This window comes from Colossoma macropomum, unplaced genomic scaffold, assembly GCF_904425465.1.
Source record: "Colossoma macropomum unplaced genomic scaffold, Colossoma_macropomum, whole genome shotgun sequence".
Taxonomy (NCBI): Eukaryota; Metazoa; Chordata; class Actinopteri; order Characiformes; family Serrasalmidae; genus Colossoma; species Colossoma macropomum.
Window position 1 is genome coordinate 15,518,017 of NW_023494807.1, and position 27,715 is coordinate 15,545,731.

The 27,715-nt window shown below is 38.6% G+C and overlaps 2 protein-coding genes across 2 annotated transcripts; both read right to left on the reverse strand.

Moving 5' to 3' along the window:
* Positions 1 to 2,494: 2,494 nt before the first annotated feature.
* pip4p1a (phosphatidylinositol-4,5-bisphosphate 4-phosphatase 1a) lies at positions 2,495 to 17,052 on the reverse strand. Its single transcript, XM_036556181.1, has 7 exons — positions 16,898 to 17,052; positions 14,963 to 15,156; positions 12,725 to 12,831; positions 11,380 to 11,485; positions 11,042 to 11,094; positions 10,739 to 10,829; positions 2,495 to 9,831 (listed from the first exon to the last, which is right to left on the reverse strand). The coding sequence occupies exons 1-7, from the start codon at positions 17,016 to 17,018 to the stop codon at positions 9,688 to 9,690; spliced, it is 816 nt and encodes a 271-aa protein (XP_036412074.1). The 5' UTR covers positions 17,019 to 17,052; the 3' UTR covers positions 2,495 to 9,687.
* A 1,484-nt stretch (positions 17,053 to 18,536) lies between these two features.
* dnaaf6 (dynein axonemal assembly factor 6) lies at positions 18,537 to 27,431 on the reverse strand. The gene is made up of 6 exons (XM_036556380.1): positions 27,252 to 27,431; positions 26,324 to 26,402; positions 25,559 to 25,664; positions 20,839 to 20,935; positions 19,708 to 19,793; positions 18,537 to 19,413 (listed from the first exon to the last, which is right to left on the reverse strand). Exons 1-6 carry the CDS (start codon positions 27,342 to 27,344, stop codon positions 19,284 to 19,286), a joined length of 591 nt encoding a protein of 196 aa, XP_036412273.1. The 5' UTR covers positions 27,345 to 27,431; the 3' UTR covers positions 18,537 to 19,283.
* Positions 27,432 to 27,715: the final 284 nt, after the last annotated feature.

The following is a 27,715-nucleotide window of genomic DNA, read 5'->3' on the forward strand; positions in this document are numbered from 1 at the left end:
AGTCAATGTAACCAGACTTTTTGTCGAAGTAATTTTGGACCATTTCTTTTGGTCCATTCATCATTAAATTTACACACAGTGTAAGGGCAACAGGTACTCTCAAATTCTGTCCAAAACTGAAAAACTTCTTACCTTATAACTTACCTCAATGTCTTGGGTTTAAATAGATCATAACATAATCCTTGTAAATATCTAGGGTCTGAATACCTATTTTTTAAACAGTGTGCTTTTTTTTACTGTGGGACCGCAATTTAAACTAATTCAGTAGAACAGCCCATATATAATAAGGGTAGTTGGGCAGAGTACTGAGTAAGTCAGACATCACACTTAATTTATTTAATTTCAACTCACAATGGTTATGTAAAAGTTCTAAATTATTCTGGAGATATTTCTGAGAAGATTACATTTAAAATAATCCAGAGGAATAATAAAATGTAAAATCAGGAAAATAGAAAAATAGAGCTTTAATAGTAGAGTTAAAAAATACATTAAAAGATACATAACAACTGGTCTCCCAACAACTCTGCAAGACCTGAAAGACACCAAAACTGTCACCAGACCTCAACATCATTAAATGTCTTTGGGATTCTTTGAATTCTGAGAAGCAGAAAATGAAATCAACTTCTAAGACTGAACTTTGGAGGTGTGGAAAAAAATCCCTGCAGATTTCTTTGCAAAACTGAAAGCAAGTCTCTTGAAAAGAATGAAGGTTGTAATAAAGGCAAAGAGTGGACACACTAAATATTGAAAAATGTAATACTATATTTGGTTGTTGTGGCCTCTGTGTAATTTTCTGTTATGTCTGTTTGCATAAAGTAAGTTAAAGGCAGTTTTAACTGGAAATGTAATAAACTAAGCGTGGTCTCTGACTTTTGCACAATGTGTGCATGTGTGAGAGTGAAAGAGAGAATGGGGGTGATGCAAAAGTGTGTGTGTAAGGTCACACTGCTGGTCTTAAGTACTCAATCCGGTTAGTGATGAAGAGGATAAAGTGGTCAGTGTGTTTGTGCACAGTCAGTAATCCTTCACTGTGACTGCAGTGGGAACAAACTCCTTCCCTGATGAATGGGCGTGTGTATGTGTGTAGGGGGCACAAGGATTTGAAAAGGTTTATGTGTGTGTTTGTGAGTTGAAGTAGGATATATAGATGTGATACTAATCACTAAGACTCTCTGTGTGTGTTTAGTGCAGTAATACTAAGTACCGGCTGAGCCAAAGCCACTTAGAGCCACGAAACACACACACACACTCACAATAGATGTTATGCTCTACTGTTGGCTGTTCTAATTTTTTCAGGAGATATTTCTGAGGAGATTTTAAATAAAATAATCACATACACATTATCATAGTCGCTTATCCTTCTGGGTCATGGGGGTGCTGGAGGCTATCCCAGCGGTCACTGGGCAGAAGGCAGGAAATATCAAGTAAAAGATATAGGGAAAATGGGACTCCTTAAAACTGCACAACACCTGGTAGACATCAAAACTGTCACATCATTGACTGTGCTTGGGATTACTTGTATCATAAGCAGAAAATGCAACCAACTTCTGAGACTGAACTGGAGGCGTGGAAAAATATCTGAAAAAAAACTGAAAGCAAGCTCCTGAAAAGAATGGAAGCTGTAATACAGACAAAGAGTGGACAGAGTAAATACTGAAGAATGTGATATAATAAACATACAGAGTGAGAGGAAAATATTTAGGCACCTTTTTGTTATTTAAGATACTTCCAGAGTGTATATCCACTTAACATTTACTCAAACAATATCTTTTGACTTTGTACATAAATATTGCGGTGTTCATCACAGGCTCTGCATGTTCCCGGTTAAAAACGAACTTTTTGCTGTGGCTGTTGTAGTTGTTTGTTGCTGTTGTTACTGGTGTAGTGTTGTTTAGTATTCAAGGAGGATGGCTTTGCAAGTTCCAATGTTATTAGTTTGTGGTGTCTGAATACTTTTTTCCCAATTTAATTTTCAAATCATATCTTTGTTTATGATTAGAAGTACATACTTTTCCAATTCCAAAATTCAGAAGAGACTATGTGCATAAATCTGAAGTGGACAGTCAGACTGGAAGTATGTTAAATTGTAAATTGTTTCCACTCACTGCATTTTCTCATTTTGTCCTTACTGTCCTTTCACTCTTTCCATCTCTGTTCCTTTTCTTCCATTAATGCTGACTTTTCGTCATCTCCACTTTTTTCCCTCTATTTTTCCACCCCTCCTCCTTCGTCCCCCGTTCTCTCTTTCTCAAGGGGGTTGTGGTTTCTGAAAGCTTTTTGTATGTTTCCCATCCCTCTTACTCTCTTTGTCCAGGAAAAAATACATCCGCATGAAACAAGAGACAGATGGAGAGAGACTCAGCAGGAGTGTGTGTGTGCAGGTAAGAAAGAGAGAGAGAGAGGAGCGGGTGACGAATTTGTCCCCAAATAGGTGCCAAAGAGGACGACTGACTGTGTGTATGTGTGCATATAAAGAAAACACAGTCATCTGCAGTTTTGTTTTCACATTTTTATGTCATCTTCATCATCGCCATCGTCATCATCATGCCTTCATCATTTGTAAACAAACTCAGAGAAAAAGCTTCATCCTGGCCTTTTTGTTCTTGGCATAAATAGTATCAGTATCAGGTTCTTGTGACCTCAAAGCAGCGTAGTTTAAGACAGTAGGCGCCCCTTGGCCTGCATTTACATGGACCATTTACTGCAAATTATTTTAAATTATTATAAATTCCTTGCACTTTTCAACACCCTGTTTACACTTGGTCATGTCAAGTGACTTACAGTTGTACACAAAAATTTACCCCCCCCCAGGTCAAATTACATATTTTGTTGATTTTCTATGTAAAAGTTAACAAATCAGGGAATAGGGAATGTAAATACGAAATTTTTCTGCAAATTTTAGTGCACAATTTCTATTTATCTGCAGGTATGTCAAACTAGGGACCTTCCGGACCAAAGTGCGACAGATATTAGCCTTTACCCTCATCTAACACTCTAAATTCAGCTCAAGAAGGCTTTGCTAATCAGCTAATATGCTGAATCAGGTGTGTTTAATGAGGCAGTGTGCTTGAGTCTGCAGTGCTTTGGCCTGCAGGGACTGGAGACTGACATGTGGTTTATAATATCGGGGGGGGGGCATAAAATGTAAAATGTGCCATAACTTTTGTATAGGCCACATTTTATGTTTTATTTGTACCCCAAAATATTAAATTCAGCAAATAAACTGCAATTATGTATTAAAATGTGCAGTTCTCTGTAGAGGATGTGTTAACATTTTCATCTAAAAAAATCAACAAAAATCAACAAGAACATGGAGTTTGACCAGGGGTGCCCACATTTTCCATACCACTGTATATCCAGATTGGATCCTGGCAAAATTTTAAACATGTACAATTATGCACTGTAGTCAAATGCATCTCCAGATAACATGACAGCCAACTAACTGCCTGTTGCTCCTTATTTATGGTGTCTTCCCTTCTTCGCAAAACACATCACGATTCTGCATGCTGGCGTAATTTCCAACTTTAGAGACGGTGCCGACAGTTGTTCACAAGAAGTTGGCTGTTTTAGTCAATGTACTAGGAGAAGTTTTGGTTATAGGTTTGGTTTGAAGGGACAGATGTACACTATATGTCCAAAATTATCCAGACACCCCTTCTAATTAGTGATTGCAGCTACTTTAAAATGCACCCATTGCTGATACAGACGCTAAATTGCTTATACACAGCATTACAATCTATGTGGAAAAGCACTGACCAATAGAATGGAACACTCTGGAGCAGCTGCATATGAACCTAAGGCCACTACACCCAATGCCAAGCGTCCATCTGGAGTGATGAAGCTTCATCCAGCATCTTTGAGATCTAATCATCCAACATCAGAGCCTGACCTCAGTAATGCTCTTGTGGCTGAATGCAATCAAATGCTCACAGCAATGTTTCAACATCTAGTGTAAGGCCTTCCAAGAAGACTCCTTATAATACCTCGTATTCAGAAGAAGCAGGTGTCTACAAACCTTTGGACATAAAACGTACACTTATAAAACATCTGATTAAAAAATGGTTTGAGAATTTGGATTCAAACGCTTCTTGGGTGCATTTATGCCTGCATTTTTATGGCTGATCCTTGCTCAGATATAATGAAACAACGAAGTGTAAACTGTGGCATGAAACAAAAAACTGATCCTAGATCAGCACTTCAAAAGCAGTACATATTTATCTATGTGACCTCAAATTTTCCTTTCTCTTCCCATTGATTCAGGGTCTGAAAAACTCCTGTCTTCATTCCTTTCCGGTTTCATTACACATTTAGGACGACCATACAGAATCCACTTGACTCTTTCAGCAAACAGTAAAACAATGTTTCTATCTATTTAACTTGTTTCTAGCATGTTTCCTCTACTACACCAAAGTGTATTCATAAGAAAATTCAATTCACCAAACCAGCCAGTTCGTTTCAATTGAACATCCAATTCACTGATTCATAAGTTAATTCACTTTAGCGAGTGAGTTTGATGCCTCTATATCTACTTACTGACAGAGTAAGAGAAGATTGTTATTTTGTTGCCATGTGGTATTTTATTTTATGGTCAAACTGCAAAACCTTTAGCCCTTTGCCCTGAATAAACATTTGACTGATTTATTGGAAAAAAAGAGAACCCTTTAATCTTGTATGTAGGCATTGCTACCGAAGTGAGTGCCAAAACAGAGCAAGTAAGACAGGCTTTCAAGTTTTTGGAACAGTGGGTCTCAATCCCAGTCATGGAGACCCCCAGCACTGGACGTTTTCATCGCCTCCACTCCAACACACCTGGTACAATGCATCAGGCAATATTAAGCTCTTGATAATGCATTGAATCGGATGTGAGAGAACATGGAATACTAAATACAGTACAGTAATCATGCTTATTAACCATATTATGGTTTTAACTGGAAGATATGAGGAAAAAGAGCAACAAATCAGGCTTTTTCATTTTTCATGGCCTTCTCGAGTTGAATGAGGAGTGCTGGAGCTTGGAAAGCGTTAAAGGAATACTCCAGAACTTTTCAGCTTAATATCTATCCACCACATCTCTACAGCATGGTCTCTACAACTCACAAACAAAGCCACTGTGCAGCTGCTAAATTCTGTCATTTATGCAAATTATTTTGTAAAGTTTTATATTCACATTAATAAATTCTTCAACAGTATATTATGTACTTTCTGAGATGAGACTACTTTTCCAGACAGAATTCGTGGTAACATGTTACCAGTGTATTGGTGTGGGCCGAGTTCAGGTCTCCTGATTGCAGATGGATACCAGAAAACCTCAGGGAAGCGAAATTAAGTCAAATAGCTTTTTGCTTTGGTGAAATATTTTCTCATTTCTGTCTCATACTAGGATTATTCGAATGCAAGGGCTGTGCTCTGAATTTGCACTGTACAGGAGTGTAACAATACAAATTTAAAATTCGATTTAATTCGATACAATACGGTGTTGCCTCAGAACGACTTTTCTATAAGGCAAAAAACTAGGAGTGCCTTGTGTTCTTATGATAATGCTAATATCTCAATATTTGTACCATGCTCAGTGCTTACATGCATGCACATTTTTATATTCAATACAATTTTAATTCCGAGGTGAAGATTCAATTAGATTTTTAATATTTTGTATCTTAAAAATGTTTACAATGATTCTACAGACCTCAGATTCAACACACCTAGAACCCCAAGAACTTATAATTAATTAATAAAAAGCCCAGTTATTTGGGTGTGTGCATAACATAAGCCCCACCCCCTCCCAACCCTCTTTACTCTGACAGAATGCACGCAGATGCCTAGTTTAGATTGCTGACAGTGGTTTCCACTGAAGACAATAAATGACAGACCCTCAGATGAAAGTGAGGGGCACACTGGTGATACCTTTAAATATCATTTAAATATCATATTTGAAACATATTGTTTCAAATTAGATTTTTCAAATTGGTTACCCTTAAGAGTTGTACAGTCGTGTATTTTATACTATTCACGGAATTCAACAACTGCCCAATGGCTGCCCAAGTATGTATCGAGTCAGTATCTGTTCTCTTTCCAAGTACAGGTAAACACATCAAAATTACTGTTAGTGGTAATCAATGGTATGACAGAGATGCAGCAGATAGAGATTAGGCTGAAGCATTCCTTTAAACCGTGCAGTGCTGGTGGTACACAGTGAAAAACATAGTGCACGAAATAAACTGCGGTTTCTCCATATCAGATAAGAGCGCAGGGGTGCCTAAAGTCATGAACTAAGCTTTAAACACAGAGCAGTTAAACACAGAAACCCCATACCCCTGTGATTAGCGCATATCATTGATCGCAACTCTTAACATGTTGGAGTTAATAACATGACAAATTCCATATAATCATGAACAAAACATCAACATCATCCTTCTGGTCATAAATAAGTAAGACAGTCACTCTAACGCAGGTCTTTCGAGTAATCAGTCATGGTGAGGGAGAGCGTGTGTCTGTGTATCACCTTGATGCTTCACATTGTTAGTACATAAAAATAAATCAAAACCTATAATGTTGTAGTGATTTCACATTTAAAATTAGAGAGAAAAATAAAGAAAGTCCTTCAGGAATCAAAGGGTTAGATCCTCAATAGTGCAACAGATCAGTCAGTATTCTTTAAAATAACAAAGAATATTTACATACAGAAGAAAAATTAATAACAATAAAAACACTGCCTTCTGCTGAACAAAAAGCCAAAACGGGATGAATGCAAGATTGTTTATGCCTGTGTGTGTTTATGTCTGTGTATGTTTGAGTGACAGGCTATTATAGCGACTGGACGTTCTGCAGATGAAAGCATTAAAGCAGAGCATGACCTGCTGCTAATGTGACCTTGTTGTGGTGTACTGTGATTGCAACATATAAATATAAGATAAAAAAAAAACTGTTACAACAGCACCCACTAGCGGAGTTCATTATGCCTGCATGTATGTGTTGACCCTTAGGGCTGGGATATGAACATCTGCTCAGAGTATGATGATCATGCTTACAGACTATATCACAATTTTAACTGATACATGAAGGTAATAAGCATCCAAAATTTGTGACAATTGTTGTTCCAAAAAAATAAGCATCTGAAAACAAATAAAAACAAGGACGTACGTTCGATTTGAAATCTTGATTACTGATCAAGGGCCCAAAATGTCATAATGTACGACAATATATACATATTTGGATTAATGCTAACTACGTCATAATTTAATATCACAATATATAGTTACACCAATATATAGTCACAGCCCTAGATTATGTGTGTGTACAGTATTGTGCAAAAGTAAGACCACCTTCATTTATTTAATGTCCAATCAAAATGGCCATTTAGTACAAGCTGATGATTTTTCAGGAGATACTTAAGAGGAGATTAGATATAAGACAATCCACTTGCACAGGAAAATGGGTAAGTAAAAGGAAAAGCAGGACTTTTCAAAACTGGAGATTTTGAAAAAATATAGAGAAAATGAGACTCCTAACAATCATGAAAGACCTGCTAGACCACTAAAACTGTCATCTGTTTTTGCCAGACCTCAGAATCATTGATTCATGAGTGGGTGATGAGGAGAAAAAAAAACAACCAACTTCTAAGACTGAACTTTGGAGGTGTGGAAAAATACAACTGCAGATTTATTTGGAAAACTGAAAAGAATGGAAGCTGTTATAAAGGACAAAGTTGGACACACTAAACACTGAAAAAAATTATATATTTTAAATTATATATATAATTAAAATATATATAAAATTATATATTTAGTTGCCAATGCTTATGTAGAAGTTTTCTGCTTTTTCCTGATGCTGAGAAAAAAATAACTTGTACATACTGTCTGTTTTGAAAGGAAATGAAATAAATGAAGGGTGGTCTCTGACTTTTGCATGGTACTGTATGTACATGTGGTCATATGGAAGGTGAAGAGTATGTATGTGTATGCACTTGTGTGTTGAAGCAGAGCCCCCTTGTGGTGGAGAGACTGAATTGTCCCTTTGTAAGGCCTCTTTACACTTTGGACTGCAGATGCACGGATTAACGGCAGCATTCACAACAACGCTTCTACTGACATTGTTGACTGTACATTACTTTACATTAACAATCAAAACACATCTAACTGATCAAGACTAAACGCTACTCAACACCTCCAGTCTGCTCCTGTTCATCCAAACTTCCAGTTATGTAGGCTAATGGGGTCAGTGGATTAAGGGCATGTGAGTACACTGACATTCAAAAGTTTGGGGTCACCTTACCTATGATTGAAATGCTCAGAGTAGTAGTTGATTTTTACTGCTATTTTTCAATTACGTAAGAACAAATATTTGCAAAGGTACTGAAGTACATTAAGTATATCTTAACTCTCTTAGATTTATGTTGTCTTCCTTGATATGTATAGCAGGTTTTCTTTGCCGAACTACTGTTAAAAAGCATGTATTGAAACTGCTTCAGCCCTAAACGACTGAAGGATCTGAGTGCTTATGAATGCTGACATCACAACAAGGGAGTAAAAATTTGTGGGGTTTATCATTATTTAAAAGACAGCAGTTTTATCAGTTGTTTGTTTATAGTTTTGCAATTATTGCAAAGAAAAATGGCAAGATATAAACAGTTGTCTATTTAATACGTTATTGTAAATTTACAAAGAAGACAAACCTAGGTGCCCCCATGCTTTTGGCAGGCAGAGTAAATATACAGTGGCCCCTAAAGGTAAATGTATTAAGTTTATTGTGTCAGGTACCAAAATGTCAAAGCAAGTGGCATTTATTTTAAACAGAATATTCCAAAACTGTCATTTTCTTTTGTATTGTTGCAAAAAGTGGCTGTTGTGTTTCAGATTGTTATTGTTTGAGCAGTTTCTATGCAGACATCTGCAGGCTTACATCCATGCCTTTAATAAACACAAGCTCATCAACAGCACTGTAAGAAAAACAGCCCCAGACTTCGACGTTTCCACCTCTGTGTTTCACACTAGCCTTAATGCAGCCTGGTTGGAATTCCTCTCCACAGTTTCTCCACACAAAGAGTCTACCATCATTTTGATGATGTGCTAGAGGTTGTTCTCTCCGAAACAGGTATCATTTTGTTAAACATTTTATGAAGTAACCTAACTTCATTGAAGTGTTCCAATGTTTAAAGTATCCAAATACTTTTGGGGGCCACTGTATGTATACATGCATGTGTGAGAGTGAGAGCCTGTCACATGGTTCATTTAATTGTGCCAAATGGGCTACTAAGCTACTATATTTGGGTGCATGAAAGTAAGAGTGAGGTGGGCGCATTTTTGAATGCACGGGATTAAAATGCTCGGGGCGACTGGAGATTAGTTGCGTAACGTGTCAGTAAGTCTGCGGCACAGTCATGGGTAACACCATCCAACGCTCGACAACACTTCAGCTAAATAAATATTTCTTTAAAACAGTCTGACCCCATCCCTCCATCCACTCATCTGCCCCCTGCACACTCTAATCTCTGTCGCTTGATCTCTCTCACTTAAACCGTTACTCGCTCTGCCTTTCTCTCTCGCTCTCTCATTCACTCACTGTCTCTCTCTTTCTCCCTCACTCACTCACTCACTCACTCCAGCCATCACTCTGACTCTCTCCAGTACCCCTCCTCTCTCTCTCTTTCTCTCACCCCCTGTCCCTTCTCCCTCCCTCCCTGTCTGTCTGTCTCTATGTGAAGTTCTGAAGGGGTTGGCTGACCCGTAGGCAGCTCCAGTAGAGTGCTCTGGCCAGCGTCACCACAACCAGCAGCAGTACAGCCGCCCATGCAGCATAGATCCCCCCATACACCCGCGCCTGAGACCATGTCCCCGCCTGGAGAGGGAAGGGGAGAGAGGGAAAAAAAATAATACAGAGAATGATATAAATAATATTCTAAAAAATAGTTATTAACCCCTTAAACTCACATACAGGGCCACATATGTAGGATCACACTTAAATTACTCACACACATAACCACATAACTTAAATCATTTCACAGCAGTTACTTCTGCTATACAGAACCATGAAAAAAAGGCAAACCATATACACACACACACACACACACACACACACACACGAAACATTTATGAATGTCACAGCATGGTGTAACTCAAATCAGCCGCAAAGAATTTTCTTTTACAACTATTTATCATTATCAACATTGTACATATAAACTTGTAAGACACATGTATGTTCACTGTTCATTTTGGAAAGTAAATAAAATGGAACCTTAACATCCTGACCCCTGGTTTTCACCACCTGTTCATATCTTAACAATTGAATTCTTCAAAGATTTTGAAAAATTTGTGGAATTCCCATTTGATACTCTACACTGGCAGCACCTTTTTCTAGTTCTGTAAGAGCCAAGTGACATATTTGTAAGACTGCAATCAAATTCAGCACAAAAGCATCTTCATTGACTTCACAGTTAGCCAAATAACTTAAGCTCAAAGTTCAGGACTTTCCAAAAGGAATGCCTTTCAGTCCTTGTCCTAATGGTTAGACTTGACTTTGGGCTTAAGTTGGCTGACATCTGGCAAAACTGAGAATTCCTGCTTTGTATTTTCTATTTTATGTAATATCTCTATTTACATCTTACCTACATTCTATATTATTTGTATAATATCTCAATAGTGTATTGTGTAATATCTCAACAGTGTAAACATTATAAAAAAAATCTGTGTATAATATTTGTACTGCATTAACCGCATTGTCTAAATTTCTGTTTGTTTACACTCACAATCAGTCCAGCTGCAGAGATGCTGAAGAGCAAGCAGAGCAGGAAACACCAGAGACTACGCCTCCTTGGGTACCTCTGGCCAATAGAAGAGCTGCAGTGGGAGGAAGGAGGTGTTCTTAGAATGATTATCGGAGATGTTGCACATAGATATGCAATGGGGAGATCTGATAAAAGCTAAATAAAGGCTTATAAAACTAAAAACATCTTTCAACAAATCAGAACCCTCTTGTAAATAGATATGAGGAACAGAAGGAGAGAAACAAAGAGAGAGATCAGTTAACTGACTGACTGATCGACACTCACACTTTTCTGCAATGGGGACATCTGGCCAGTGTCCTGTCAGTAAACTCTGTCCACTGCAATGTTAAGAAAACAATAACAGTGTTAGAGATCAATCTGACAATACAGGTGATAATGATTATAGTTAACAGTTACTGCTAACAATTATGATGATGATTAACAGTTCCATTGATGTGTAAATACTGCTGCTGTTGTTGATGATGATGATGATGAACAGCACCAGGGCAGTGTTGTTACACTGTTATTTGAGCGTAAACATGTGCTTGCACTATTACAAGTAGGCACTGCCTCAATGTTATCAGTATTTGTGCATATGATGATGATAATGACGAGGAAAGTACCAAGAAAGTGTTGCTGCAGTGGCCACATGACACTCGTGCTCCAGTAGGTTGTGGGTCTGGACTAGCAGGACCAGGGTGTACTGGCCCCAAGTTTATAATCCTCTTACTGCAACACAAGAACAAAGAAATAAATGTGTGTCAGGTGCTGCAAAGTGATATTTTATTGCTTCAAATGATTTTGCATTTGTCAGAATTCTCACACAAATATTTGTTTGTCAAACAAACTCTCAATACTATTCCTTCACTTCTTCACTTTCCTCCCATTTCTTAGACCCCAAAATTAAAACCAAACAAGGTCTCCATCATATCCCCAGGGGCCTTTCTAACAAAGCAAGCTTAGTTTGATCTAACCCTGTTTTTTCTCCTCATGATGGTGGATCACTTTTTGCTGGACTACATCACCGTCACAACTTATGCTACATGCTATGTTTGTGATTTCGGAATTACCAACAGCTCTTGGACCAACGAGGGCCGAGCTTCTGACCAATCACCACATACACGTCATGCTAAAACAACAAGAATATAAAGCAATTATCACTTGAATAAGCACCAACACAGTGGCAGTGGCAACATCGTTGCGTTTATCTTTAAAAATGTTTTACTTTCTGCATATTTAGAAAGTATGATCTTTTTTCCTCTTTGACTTTTTGTGACATCTTTGAACTTGTCTAAGTTGACTTTGCTTCATGAGACAGGGCCCTGTTCCAATCTTTTGGAAAATATCTTTGCTGCTGGGGAAAGAAAAGTTATATTTTATTTGCCTTGCAAATAACCTCTGAGATGTCATGGACAAAAATCCAATCACCAAATGAGAAGACTTATTTTATAGGTTCTTCCATTTTTTTTTTTTTACATACAGTTGATCCAATCTGAAGTGCCTTGAGGAAGTGAACCAAGACTTAAACTAATGCTTCATTCAAAAACTGGTTAGCATTATGCACTGGTCTCACCCAGCTTTCGTACATTAGCATTTTCAGGTGAAGCACTCCTTTAAAGGAACAGCTGTTTTTTAGTTTTGCCCTGGAGCTACACAGCGAATGCAGCTGACTAGTAAAGGAAGTGTACACCTCACCAATTAACATGAGGCAAACAACATGCCTAAATCAGCTCACACTTGCATTCAACTGTACTGATTTTTTAAGTAATCTCAAATAGACTGTATATGTGGCTTCTGATGTTGTGTTACATACTGTTCTCGAAAAAAGCCTAACAAAAGTTGCATAGCAAAAAAACAGTAATAGCAGCTATGTGAAAGTCTGCATATTGTCTGTAATTCTGTCTATTTTTGCTGAAATATTCCTTTGATGTTATGCAAACTGGACATATGTTTTCGCCCCTCTCTCACCAGTACGGCCGCGGGCAGGCAATCCGCTGAGACGTGACCTTGCAGATGAGCAGACAGTTACAGGGACAGCGAACATACTTCTTCCCTGCTGGGGCATTCTTTATGGGCTGCAAGGAGATAGAAAGACTAAGAGTGAGGGCAAGAAAGGCAATGTCGGTAGGGTGGAAAGAAAAAGTGAAAAGGACATAGATTCGGAAAGAGGCAGGCTGTTGCATGGTTGGAGAGAGAGAGAAATTTGGATGCAATTTTAGCTACCTTACAGTGAAGATGTAGTTCGATCGCTACCTGCGTCACCCCTATTCTGTTTCAGTGCAACAGAAAGTCACATGACTGAACGCAAATGATTCATTACTAAAGATGAGACACTGTTATGGCAGACCTGGCACTGAAAGGAGAAGCAAAGGCATGAAAAGCTGTGCTTTCACTTCTTTCACTTCTGCTACCTCACATTAGCATCAACCAAGTGCTGCCCTTTGTACATGCACCTAATCCAAGTGTTTTATTTTTACGGTCTTACGTTCTGTTAAGCTCACCCATTATGACTAGCCATATGGTTACAGGTGCGGTTAGTTGTAGGCGTAAGGACAAGATTATAGTTTAAAATTATTTAACTATACTGCAGTTACTGGGGGAATGGTTAATGGGGCCTATTTCATGGAGAAACATATTTTCCTACTTTTTTTTTTTAAATAAAAGATAAAAGAAATCCCATCACCAAATGAGAAAACTTTTATTTTATAGGTTCTTCTTTTACATAGTTGATCCAACCTGAAGTGCCTTGAGGAAGTGAACCAAAACTTAAACTAATGCTTCATCCAAAAACTGCTTAGCATTATGCACTGGTCTCACCCAGCTTTTGTACATTTTGTAAATGATTGAAGTGGACCTCAGGGAAAGAAAAGAAAAAAGTAGGACATGAGCCTTTTAAATCCATACCAGAGTATCGATGGGTGCTGTGAGTGAGCAATATTATTTGTAAAATATAATTTTATGTTGAACAAATGTTGAATATCTTATGAATATCTATCCATTTCTATCAACTCGCTATGTAAAAAAAAAATCAGCTAACAAGGCTGCCACTCATTCTACTGTTCTCTGTAGGCTCAACGGAAACAGATTTTCAAGGACCACTGGTAAAAGAATCAGTCTACAACTAGCTAGCGTTTAGTCTTAGCCTCAGATGCCCTCCACACACATACATGGACCATTTGTTGTCTACAATCACATAAGCTGGGCACAACTTTATACTTTTTGTGTTCACCATAACAGCAATGAAGCTATATTGTCATTGGATGGGAAAAAGCAGTTTGTGAAGTTCATGGTATCACATCTTTAGAAGTTATTTAAGAAGTTTCTTTGAAGCATTTCTTGGCTTCTAAGCAACATATCCTCACGTGTTTGCTGATGCATACTTGTTTGCTTCCTGCCGGGGCGTTTTTCTTGCAGCCCTGCTTTGCGAATTGCCCCATACACACTCAGGCCTGAGAAACAACATTTTATTCAAATACAAGTTATACTGAGGAATGACAATAAAGATCACTTCATGTGACTTGACACCGTGTTAAAACAACAGTTTGTGGTTAGTCATAGTGCATGTCAGTCGAATGGTCCTTTCCTAACAAATTAGGCAGTTCTTGACCATGTTGAGTGACAAAACACACCACACTCCCTGAAGACAGGCAGATGTCTGACTTGCAAGACTAACTAGCAGTTAACTGTAAACAGAAAGGAGTGCAACAGATGTAAGATTGACCAAATAGCAATCAAAACTGAAATTACTTACACATTACAACAGCACTGACAAATAGCCTTCCAGCTGGCAAGAGAAAGAAAGCAGCTGTGTAACAGGGTTAGATTAACACTCCAGCTTAGCTCAGAGCCTAGCAGAATACTAAGTTATCTTGCTAAATTTTCAGATGGGCTAGGGAATGACTGGGTGGATGCAGTCTGGAAAAAAGTTGCTTACACATCTATCGAAGTATTCCACTGTTTAAAAATATGTTGCATAGGCAACAAGAATTTTTACTGCATGACAGCTTACTGCCAATGTCAACTACCTTTTTAACTTATCTGGTCACTGTAAGCTGTATCGAATTTCCGTAGCTTGCACCTAATCCTGGCTTTCATGTTTACACTCATATACTGAAATATATTCTCTGCTGCAGGTTAGATTTAGGGTCACAGAGGTTTATTGACACAATATCTGGTCCACAGAAGTGTAGTGATATGGAAACTCACTGTAGCTTCATTGCAGACCCCGCACTTCACCACATGCTGGTGGATCTTGCCCTCGACGCTGATGAGGGACTGGCAAACCCGGCAGCTTATCACAGGGGCACTGCCACTCTCGGGGGACGTCAGGGGCGAATAGGGTGGAGGATCCTCACCCAACAGCACAGAGGGCTGAGAGGGACTTGGAAATGGGGGGAAACCTAAAAGAGAAAGTGAAAGAGAGCGAGAGAAACAGAAAGGGCAAAAGAGAAAGAGTGAGTCACTTTTAAATGCTTTTTATTCAATCTCATTTGGCTGAAAGGAGACCACTAGCATGATGTAGACAAATCAATCATTACATAAAAGCCCAATCACAGCAGAAAATCAATCTTACCACAACACCATTTAGAAGTTTGAATTCTGTCACCTACAAACAGCAATATTCCCACACATTTACTTTCAAGGCTTGTCAAATCATCCTTGATAGTGGGATGATAAGGAAAAGAGGTCACAAAATAAATGTGCTGATTGCTTTATCATGCTAATGAAGTCATTTTCAGCAAATCTAAGATAAAGGGAAGAGAATGAATAAGTTGAGATAATGATACTGCAACCAGGTCCTTCTGCAAAGCTTCTCATCAATCTTTGACATGACAGACATTAAACAGACCGATACTGTAAACCTAGCCAGACATATTAGCATGTGGGCTTTACAACTCCAGCTCAGGCCCACACTTTATTTTTATTTATACTTTTCACAGAAGCCAAACAATAAATCATTAATTTCACACTAATTTCAACTTTATCTGAAGGACTTTTTTATAGCAGTGCCAATAAAAATGTGTTGGTCCGATGAAAGAACACATTTTACTAGGTTGATGTGACCAGCATAGGCAGTACTTTGGGAAGTCTAAAGAAGGCTTTGTTCCCAAAGGCATTTTCCTAAACTATCGAATTAGGATCAGAAAATGAGATTTGGTCTCGCTGAAAGGCGCTTTATGATGTGACTACTGGAATGCAGTCTCTCACTCAAGTATGTGTTTAAGGCTTAAATCATCTTGAGAATGCATAATCTGTGGTCGAGCATTCCAGTTAAATACGGCCACTCCAAAAAAAACTCCCTCACACGAGAAGTATATTAACGTTAGCTATCGCGCCCAAAGAAAAATCCCACCATAAATACGTTCCGCGGAGCATCAATCTGAAACAGCTCCTCCCACCGAAGACTGTGATTGGTCAATTTTAATCATCCGGCAGTGATTTGACGCTTCAGGAGTGGCCCGTCGGCCTGTCGATCAAATTAACATACAATGTTTGTGAACGTCATCTACTCAAACACACAATGTTCTCTTATAATCGTGAAACTGTAAGGTGTACTACGACCTCCGATGAGACATTTTGACAAATGTAAACGAAAAGTTGTTTGTCCAGCCCAGAGGGAACCCGTATTAGCTGTTAGCTGCTAAATAATTAAAAGAGGCGAGTACTCGGTCTCTCACAGGCGAGCCAGTTAACGTTAGCAGCTGAAAAACAATGAGTGTGCACTTGCTGGTGAATTTAGTCAGAGGTGTCGTCTGACTGTTGATTGACTCTGCAAGCAGGATACGATTAATTATCCTCTTATTTTTGCTAAATCGTTTAATCCGTGCGGCTCTGGTCGGGCTGCCAGGTAATCGCTGCGAGGCTGCCAGCTAAAATCAGCCCAGCGACCGGCATGCTGACAAATTAAAACCGGACTCTTCCTTCTGGCGTGCTGGGCAAGAAACGTCCGAGTCACCGCTCACTCACCCAACCAGGCCATGCATGACCGCCCTACCGCTGCACATTAGCGACAAAATACAAAGAGCGTGACTGCCGATGTGCATCTCCGTGCTGGAGTGCCTGGCCTGGCCCTGCAGCCCTACAGAGAGGATTTAGCCGGGAGCTGCAGAGCTTGCTAGCTCGCTAACCAGCGTTACTCACTTTGCGGCTTGTTGGGTTGACCGTACGGGGCCGGGCCAGGAGACACGCCACCGTTCCCACTGTTCCCGACGGCTCCGTCACCGAGGTCCGAGAGCAGCGGGGACCGCTCGCCGTCTGCCATGCCGAGAGCGAGGCGGAGAAACGGAGCGCCGCGTTATTGTCCGGGCGCAGCCGAAGAGCCGAGCCAGCTGCGCCTGCGTCACATGCTTACACGCCGGCTGCTGTGGCAACGTATGCACGCGCGTGCGCTGCTGAGAGGAGCGGTTTCGTTTTGTTTTTACTATTTTACATCAAGGGCTGATTTTATATGATCCAGCTAACATTCAGGGCCGTCAAGAGAAAAATAGCAATAAAAAGCTGTTTTACACAATTTATAATGCCACTGCCATTGATTTTTCAGCATATGCATGTGATACGTTCACTGTACTGTAAGGGAAATACCGCCTATTTTTCAAAATTTATGCATAATTAAATGATTACGATGTAAACAAAGTCAGAGTGGTTTGAAGTGAAATGAACCATAAACCTGTGTCAGTTTTGTTCACAGTAATGGCGATATGAAGCAGGGACCGGATTCACGAAAGCTTTCCTAAGAAAAAACGTAGGAAGGATCTTAAGACAAACTAAAAACTTTGTAAGAATGTTCTGAAATGCAATTCTCGTAAATTCTCAAATATTGTCTTAAGAAAGTCTTAATTTCTTGAGGAAATTGTAATTGTTTTCGTATGAATGCTATATGTTTTGTTGTCATTAAGCTAACTAGGTTAGGTTGTCATGTAGATTATCAATATCATGTTACATTTTACAGATTTAACAATTATATTTTGTGACACCTGTCAGTTTGTACTGCCTAAGACAAGTGTGAGACTGTCATAAGGGTAGGAAAATATTTAAGAACATACTTTTTTTCAAGAATACAATATAATCTTACACTACTTCAGAGAACAGTTAAGAAAAAAAATAAAGAAAATTCTTAATAATTTTTTGAGGAATAATAACTACTTTCTTAGGCATGTAGTTAAGAAAAAAATGCACATTTGAGAAGATTTTGTTTCTTAAGACACTTCCGTGAAACTAGGCCTAGACGTCCGAAGCATTTAATGTCTTCAAAAGCTGCCTCAGAGAAAGCTGTTACACAAAATGGTTACCAATATTTTGCCTGCTGTCTGAGACATTTTGTTTTGACACATTTTGGCTTAAAATGTATTTATTTTTTAAATCCATTCATGGAAGAGGGGTGCATGCAGGGCATTGTAAGGCAAAATAGTCCCCAAAGAAAACTGTTTTGCCACTATTTTACTATTATCAACATTACATATAAAACTGAGAAGACACATGTAGGTTCCCTGCTCGTTTTGGATAGTAAATAAAATGGCTACATTTGTATTGTAAACATGGTGACAGAAATTTTGGTATATTTAGTGATTGTATGATATTGCTTGACTTTAGCTTGAATTGGCATCCTAAAACAAAACTAAGCTAAGATTTCAGTTAAATGGTTGAGAGGTAAACAAAGTCATTCAGAGTGGTTTGATGTGAAATGGTTCATTGTAGAGAAACTTACCCACTCAGATTTCTTTACAGTGGTGGTGATAGGAGGTTGTGAGGTCTACAAAGCAGATATAGCTATTATCCAAAACGTCCAGTGAACTTGGGTTTTATATGTAACATTGACAATGGTAAAATACTGATTAATCCGTTTTGCTTGACAATGCCCTGCATGTACCTCTCTGCTATAAATAAATACAAAAAAATAAAATTTAAGCCAAAATCTCATCTCAAAACTATCGTGAAACACTCCTCCCAGAGATCAGGCAGCAGATTCATATCTATTTCATGTAATCACTTTCTGCGAGGGAGCTTTTGGATGTATTAAACTCTTCAGACGTCTAGTTCCTATCACCACAGCTGTGAACAATTCAGACTTTGTATGTTTCTGTAGAACAAATCATTTTACATCAAACCACTCTGAATTACTTTGTTTACATCTTAAACATTTAACTGTTGGAGAAATTCTACGATGGAATCATTCAGCTGTACATTCTTCACATTTGTGTGCGTAAGCGACGCATATCTGTCTTTACCGTGAACTCACCTCTGCCCTGAAAGAAAAAACTCATCAAAAGAAAAACGTAATTTAAAAAAAAAAAAAAAATTATTTTTAAAAAATATGAGACTCTACAGGCCCAAAGAGAATAACTGTGGTTCCAAATAATTGTCAACAATTGGTAGCTGAATGTACTGTGCAAAAGTTTCTGTTCCTTAGCATCCTTCTCTTTTTCACTCTCACTCTCCATTATGGTAGCAAATTAACTCTCCTTTCCTCCTTTCCAGACAGTTTTTCTTCAGAAACTGATGCAGCTCCTGGGTTCTGTTTTCCCTCTCTTCAGGCCAGATTGACGCAGTCCAGGGGTCTGTTTATAGGCAGTGTGATTTCCAGTTCAGCTCGCTCTGTAATGAACCGGGCTGTCCCCTCCCCACTGTGCACTGGATGGGGTAGATGCAGGCCTAGCTTGCTGCAGAGAACGCGAAGAGATATTGTTTGCACTACAACCATTTTGACTCATGTTTACAGTTAATATATAATTCATTAATTGTTTCATTGATTACTTTAAATGCTTGGATAATATTGTAACTGTGCAGGGTTATGCGAATAATGGGACTCTGAATGGAAGAGAAGGAAAGCTGGAAAGCCAAAATGAGATATTTAAATATAAAATAATTTAAAATGTATAGAACTTGGGTATGTCTTTTTCTTTCTCAATGTCTTCTTCTCTATGTGTAGCTTATAAGAACGGTCAGAAACGTACTACTTTGGAGTTCTGAGATCAAGAAATGTTTCCCTCACGTCCAGCGCTAGATCAGAGGCTTTAGTGTCTGGCAGCTTCACTCTGACCTGCAGGAGAAAGAGAGATAGTGAGAGAAGGTCACTTCAATTGTACCAATAGGTTCCATAACTACACAACATGTATACATTATTGATCAAATTTAATGTCACTATATTTTTCAAATATAGAACGGGTTCAAATAATATTAATGCTTCCCGAGTTCTGCTACTCTATACTAAAATAATGCCTCACAAGCCTGATATAATTTGGATTAACATGACTGGACTGTTTTGTCTGTTCTGCTTTGCTTAAAATGATACCAAATGAACGTTTGCATAGTATTGTAAACATCAAAGGGCTCATATCATGGAAATTCCTAACCTTTTTCAATAAAAGAGTTTGATGTAGTATGTAAATACTGTTGAACTTTCAAAACACACTGTTCACTCCCCAGTCATACAGTCTGCATATGGAAACTAAGCATAAAAACCAGCCTGTTTTAAATTTGCTGTTTTTGTGAGGTCATGAAAATCAGTGCATTTACATGTATCTGCCTACTCAGCCTTCAGCAGTTTAACTCTGCCCAACCTGAAGCTGTAAGGACTGTTTCAGCCTGGATGGCCTTCTAAGCTGGCACAGTAAACAGGAATCAAAACAGAGCTCACTTATATATATATATGTCTTAAAGGCACAGTAACAAAAAACATCCTGTTTAATTCTGGAAATTGGATGGTGATGTAAAATTTACTGATTTAGGTATTTAAATCCACAAAAAATGTGATGAAAGGACCTCTTGGGGAAAAAAACAAGAAAAATGTAGGATGTCGGTCATTTAACCAGACAGAAAGAACATTGTAAGAAGAGTTACTATTAATTTATTTTTTATGTATTTATGTACTTTTCTTTCAAATCCTTTTGCAAAACCTGCCAAATAACATTGTACAGTGCAGTTTTTTTAAATGTCTCAATACCATTAAAATTCAATATTGCTGTGTGACCCCAAATCCTGTATAGACTATATATCCCCCCATACTAGATTTCACTGCATAACAAGTGTTGTCAGCAGGTTCAATGGAAGCTCTTGCAAGTCTGAACAGGAGGAGGAGAGTTTACCAGCAGGCTGTCACAGCACATGGAGGACGGATCCTTTCGGCTCATGCCCAGAAACAGATCCTCAGTACCCACGCTCTGTTTCAGAATAACCTCATACCTACAAACACAAAAACATGCACACTAGCAGTCACACCATAAGGAACAGATACTAAAACCATCTTCAGTACATTTTCAGTTCTATCAGATATTAATGAGTAAGATCTACTGGTTCCTCTCTGATAATATATAAGCAGTAAAACACACATTAATTAAGGGGCAATGATATAAAACTACACTCTTTGGCAAAAAGTATGTGGACTTTCCTTTTGGTGGGTTTGGCTGTTTTATAGGGGTCGCACTGAAGATCTGAGTGACTTTCAACGTATCACTGTTATAGGAAGGCTTGGTGCATTTCCATCAAGTCGGCCCAGTTTCTGCCCTGCTAGATCTGCCCCAGTCAACTGTAAGTGCTGTTTTTGTGAAGTGGCAGTTGTGAAGCATTAGGGCACATACACTCACAGAATGGAATCGCTAATTGCTGAAGCACAGAGTGTTTTACATCCTCAGTTGCTACACTCACTACCAAGTTCCAAACTGTCTCAGGAAGCAAAGAACTGTGTGCTTCTTGGAAAGGGTTTTCATAGCCGAGCAGCCACACACAAACCTAAAATCACAGTGTGCAATGCTGTGTCGGCTATTTTGGTGTAAAGCACAATGCCTTTGGAGCAGTGAAAACACGATCTCTTAAGCAGTGGTCACCAACCCTGCTCCTGGGGTTCTACTTTGGAAACTTTAGCTCCAACCCTAGTCAACCCTACTGACTCATCTAAACATTTCCTTCAAGAGTCCTACTTTAGCTGAATGAGATGTTTTACAGGTGTGTTGGAGGTGAAACCTGTAATAAGATAGCTCTCTTTAGGAGCAGGGCGCTTGACCAGTGCTCTGGAGTGATGATTCATGCCTAACAATCTGGCAGACTGGTGCATGAATGCCAGGAAAACTATACCTGCCTGAATCCATAAAGTTTGTGGAGGAGGAATAATGGTCTGAGGCTGGTTTTCATGGTTTGGCCTGCCTCCCTTAGTTCTAGTGAAGAAAAATCTTAATGCTACAGCACAGAATGACATTTTAGAGAATTGTATGCTTTCAACTTTGTGGCAACAGTTTGGGAAAGGACCTTTGTTTGTGCACAGGGACATTGTCATGTTTCAGCAGGACAATGTCCCTGTCCACAAAGTAAGATTCATTAAGATGGAGTTTGGTGTGGAAGAACTCGACGGGCCTACACAGATCTTGACCTCAATCCCATTAAACACCTTTGGGGTCACTGCCCCACATTAGTGGCTGACCGCAGTTGTGTTCTTGAAGCTCAGTGGAAGCGAATCCCTGTAAACAGCCTTCTCAGAAGAGCGTAGGCTGTTATAGCAGCACAGAAGGGAACAGCTCCTTATTAATGCCCATAGTTCTGGAATCAGACTTTAGGATGTAATGTTTGGGTGTCCACATACTTTTGGCTACACACTGTATGTGACTTGATGATCACTGACCAAAAAACTCAGTATTAAACTCAGTATTAAACAGTATTTCAAATGGAGTTAAAAGCTAGAAAAGGTCAACGTCTCTGCATGATCAGGACTGTGTGGGTGTTTCAGACAACATGGTGATTGACAGCGGTGTAGCCATGGCAACATAAACAACAACACAGCAGACCTTTTTTCTTTTTTTGCTTTTTAAACCTTTGTTTCTGGCAGAAGTTGGACTTTGTGTGTGATATCTGATTATGGAGGCGAAGTTATGTTCAACCAGGCATGATTATGATAGCTGTGATGATAAGTGACTTATCATGCAAACACTGGCACATACTTATCAAACATCTCAGATTAATAATGGTGATGTACCTTTTACATAGCATTGAATAGAACTATTCATGGATTACATGGATTGACAAGGCCTGATCTAAGATCAGTGTCAATTGTGTGAAGTGGCCACTGCAAATACAGCTTTTCTTATTCAAGCAATAAGTCACAAAAAGTTGTGTGTTACATAAAATTTTACTACAGTTAAAGCTCCTGTCTATTAATTTTAAGATTTTCTGTATACAATTATCTGTCATTTTTGTGGTGTTTTTACAATGAACTGGCAGAGCAAGAACGCTATTGTTCTTTTCTTGAGAGATTATTTAATTGTCTTTTTCTGCGGTTTTCTTCTGTTTGATTTGAGTTGGCTGGGACTAAATTTGGCACAGGCGACATCAGATCTGCCAAAGCACCAATCAGATTTAGCAATATGCATACGTCAGCTACTTGCATTCCTCTTCCTCACATAAAGTCATTGCTCTGAGGCACAGTCAAAACCCCCAGCAAGTAGCTTTTCTACATTTGTTAACAGTACTTATTACAACGCTGTTTGTAGCATGGCTAGACGCTGCTTCCTACTAGCATCAGCCACTTGTTGCAGAATCCTACCATAAGTGATTAACCTTATTTACAAGTGCACGACACCCACCGGTCCACTTTAACTGTAGGATAGAAAGCATAGTATTACATTACTTACCCCTCTTAATGTCAAGGCTTACAGTGTATCCTCATAATTGTACTTTACAGGTGTGGCATACAATAAGGCATATGAGAATTTCTCCAACGTGCCTGTAAATATGACCGACTGTAAGTGTGACCTCAGGTTCGGAAGCACGGTCCAGCAGTTAGTGTATTCACCATTCAGAGATCGGCAGAGAAGAGCAAAGTGGTCTGTTTTCCTGGGGGAGAGGCTCAAACGTGTAGGACACTGATTGACGGTGTCACTCACCACTGTCACTGGAGTCGGGTTGTGTACGTTGTCTAGGAGATGGCACTGTCAATCATTTATTATTAAATTGTATCAATTAATATATTTCTTGAATATAACATTGGTAAACACTTTTTCCTTGGCATATCTATATAACAGAAATATAAAGATTTGAAACCATGTTGACAGGGGTGTTAAGAGGTGTTTGTAATACAACACTAGCTATGGTCATGAACAATGAATAATTTGCCCTTATTCTGATTGGTATGAGGAAGATTTGATGTCAACTTCTTTCAGCATCGTCCCCCCCACTTCAAGCATATCACAGGAAACACAAAAGTCCAAGAATCTCTCTGTTGAAATGACCAACATTCTATTTCCTTTTTTATTTGCAACTTAGACTTTACATCAGAATGCATACCTAACTTTGAGTCCAAACCCATCGATCACTCATTAACCAAGCTGTTTTGTGTGGACTCATCTTCTAGACAACTGGTTTTGTGGTTCGTTTAAGCACTTCCCTCACTCCCAAACACTAACTGTTACTCAAAGGCCTGGGCCAAAGAGATGAATTGCACATTAACAGTGGAAATAGGAGAGGAAAGCCTGTCCAGGATCCCAGATTGCTCCATAAATTCTCGACATAGGTTCACTCTGTTCAAGGTGCTTCATTGGCTTCATTATTGGAAAACTAGATTGAGTAGAGCATAGGGCTCTTTGTCCCACGCTTTTTAAAATTTTGCCCAGTGCTACAAAGCTTCTGTACTGATGTCTTTGATTGGCTTTCCAATGGTCTTAATCTGAATCTTTCTACCTAATTAGTTTAAAGCCAGAGCTCACTTTTATCTGACTTGTACTTTAGATTAAAATCCTTTTGCTTTCAGTGACTCTATGCCTTAATTATGTTTATTTTATTAAAATAATGATTGAACATTCCATTTTGCCACTACCAAAACAATCATAACACTACCAAAATGTTTCAGTAGTGACAAATTTTAGCTCATTTGAGCATAATTCAAAAACACTATACAGTACCAGTATACCAGTACATGACTAGCAAGCACGACTTTGAACAGTTGCGAACACATAAAATCACAATATTTCTTATTAAAACACTAAAATGTTTACTTGACTGTAGAAAATGTGTTTTGGTAGTGACTATTCCTAATGTTTCACACTGATTTTCAGACTTTGGGACACATTTACTACAAAACAACGCGATCTAAAAATGCAAGGGTGTGGCTAAAATAAGGCTCCATGTATGGACTGAAACTCTTTGTGTTTCGGTAGTATATATATATATATATATATATATATATATATATATATATATATATATATATATATATGGCTCATTACTATCTCAATTAATGCCTTAAAACATAATCCTTGTAAATATCTAAGGTCTGAATACTTAATAATAACTAATATTTAATCATTATAAAAGTCCTTTTTACTGTAGGACCGCAGTTTGAACTAATTTAGTAGAATGGTCCATATACATTCATATACATCCCCATTATTATAATTTGTGGATACTCCCTTAATTCGTTACCCACATTCTCATATGCTATACAACAGGTTGTCATGACCAGCATGGTTGCGGCCAAAGAGATTATTCTTTAGAATTTTTGAACTGCCCATTACTCCATACTTTAAGGCTTGTATATTTTACAACGCTTTATTGGCGTTGTATTTTTAAAATAAAAAAACAAAAACAAAACAAAATAAGACCAATGTTCTTCTTTTTTTTACAGGTAACAGTATTCATGTAGGGGCTTATAGCTAAAAGCATAAACAAATTAACAAAACAAGATTATTATCCCAACACACTAAATGCCTACAAGAGAAAGCACTGTATAGGTTGTTTCTGCAGCATGTTGGTTTCTCTAAGGCATTTGAAATGGTTCTCTTTGAACCATTATTTGAAAAGCAGAGTATTCTGCTACACACTCACTCAGGCTGGGGACGATGATCTGCGAGGTCATCAAGGTGCGTCCCTTCCGTCACCTCCTCCACATTCCAGATGTCTTTTGTGTTCTTCTTCAAATAGGCACTGTTGACTTTGCACACAAATATACATGTGAGCACGCAAGAGAGGTATTTGGATTACTTGTTATCATACTTGGTTCTTCTGAGCACAAGTCTCAAAATGTTCATATCACACATTTTTCTTCCACTAATTTTTTTTTTCTTTGAAGTCCCCTTATAACAATCATAATTCATTTTTGCACAACCCTTTTCTAGACTTTCTTTAACCCTTAGAATTAAACAAGCTGTTTGTGTTACAGTGCCTTTAAGACTGATATATGTAAATGACTTCTGTTCTGATTGGCTGCCCTGTATTGTGTCTATTTCAAATTTCAGAGCTCTGTAACTTCAAGGTGAATGGGCAGGGCTAAACTGCTGTAGGTTGAATAGGCACATATATGCAAGCACTGATTTTCATGACATCATAAAAACTTTCAGTTTACTTTCCTTATATAGACTGCATGGACTGGGGAGTGAACAGTATGTTTTGAAACTTTAGCGATGTTTACATATTACATCAAACTTATATTTCAAAAAAAGAGGACTTATTCGGTTTAATTTAAATATTTGCAAATAAATGTGTACAATCCTCATCATACAGTTTGTTGGAATGTCAGTAAAGTCGGTGAGTTGCATTACTGATCTCAACATACGCTTTATTACACAGTCATGGTGGATTTTAAGGGCTCACCTGCTTTTTCCTCTTTCTCAGAAGCAGAGGAAGGAGCACCAATGTGTCCCGGGCCCATTCTCACCATTTGTTTCACATTCTGTGTAGAGGGAAAATGGCTTTTGAAAGACTAAATGTTTACATACGGAAGCAAGGACATTTTCCCTGAGGCAAGATTTATGCTGAGAAGAACTGCATCACTCAAAAATGGTCTTTAGTGTTTAGAGGTACCAAAAAAGATACAAGCTCATTATACATTCATCCGGCCAATAAACACAACAGCAATTTACTCTTAAACAGATAAACTTTTAACTTGAATCCTGTGTGTGGCACAATGCATGTTATTCCAAAAAAATGTGACAAAACCTCTTGTTTCTGGACTGTGGTTGTTTCTTTCAACTAATGACAAAATTTACAATCAGACTTTGAACAATAAGAGATTTATTTACATTTATTTCTCATGTGTGCTCATGGGGTCAAATTCGCAAGGGTGGAGAATACTGGCGTAATTGTATTTTTCTGAAATACTTAAGTAAACTTTTGGAAAATGTGTAGTTTACTCGAGTATTGTTGGTTTGTTTTTTCATTCATTCATCATCATCAAACCTGCTTATCCTCCTGGGTCGCGGGGGGACTGGAGCACTCATTGCGCGGAAGGCATACAGTTAGCTAACACCCTGGACAGGTCACCAGTCCATGAAAGGGCAGGCACACACACACTCACACCTAGGGGCAATTTAGTATTAACAATTGGCCTGACTGCATGTGTTTATGAGATATTTTCACGCAGCAGCAGCCTAACTTAAATGTTTAGCTACAGTGATCAACCAGAGCCTGTATAAGAACCTCTAGAGGTTCTCTGGAGCCGCCGCTAGAAGGAGTTAGCTAGGTTATAGAAGATAGCCAGGGAAGCTAAGCTGGGCCCTCTGTGCCAGCTAGCTAGTTTTACCTTTCCGTCCTCTTCGTCGCTCTCCTCGTCTGCTGGTGTGGACAGCAAGGCCGAAAGTGCCTGCAGACTCTGGAAAGGTGATAATTCTTCCATCTCTCTAAGCCGGGAATTTTGAAATGATTTCTACGAGCTTCCTATGAGAGCAGCTCGGCGGGTTAGACAAGTTTGAGAGGTCCACTCTCCTCCTCTCACAGAACGTGTTTACTGTTTCCTAGGAGACAGGGCTTCTGCGTTGTCATAGCAACTGCTCCTACGTTTGCTTGTTTTAATGAGATTTTTCCAGATAAAAGTCCCATAGAAAAACCCAAATAGAACTTCCTGTGCTTTTTCTCCTTCTCACATATTTACAACTGTGCAGAGTAAGCAACTATAAACCGAGTCACATCACTGGAGTTGGAGAACCCTAGGCAGTATGAACTCCTTTCAGGATAAATTATTAATGTAAAGTTTTGTTTGTGTCTAAA

Coding starts and splice junctions, on each gene's coding strand:
- dnaaf6 (XM_036556380.1), bottom strand. CDS start 27,344: ATGGAAGAATTATCACCTTTCCAGAGTCTGCAGGCACTTTCGGCCTTG. Junction 25,665..26,323: donor TGAGAAAGAGGAAAAAGCAG/GTGAGCCCTTAA, acceptor TTGTGTGCAAAG/TCAACAGTGCCTATTTGAAG. Junction 19,794..20,838: donor TGTGCTGTGACAGCCTGCTG/GTAAACTCTCCT, acceptor TTTCTCCTGCAG/GTCAGAGTGAAGCTGCCAGA.
- pip4p1a (XM_036556181.1), bottom strand. CDS start 17,018: ATGGCAGACGGCGAGCGGTCCCCGCTGCTCTCGGACCTCGGTGACGGA. Junction 11,486..12,724: donor GCCTGCCCGCGGCCGTACTG/GTGAGAGAGGGG, acceptor CTTGTGTTGCAG/TAAGAGGATTATAAACTTGG. Junction 10,830..11,041: donor TGTCCCCATTGCAGAAAAGT/GTGAGTGTCGAT, acceptor CTCCCACTGCAG/CTCTTCTATTGGCCAGAGGT.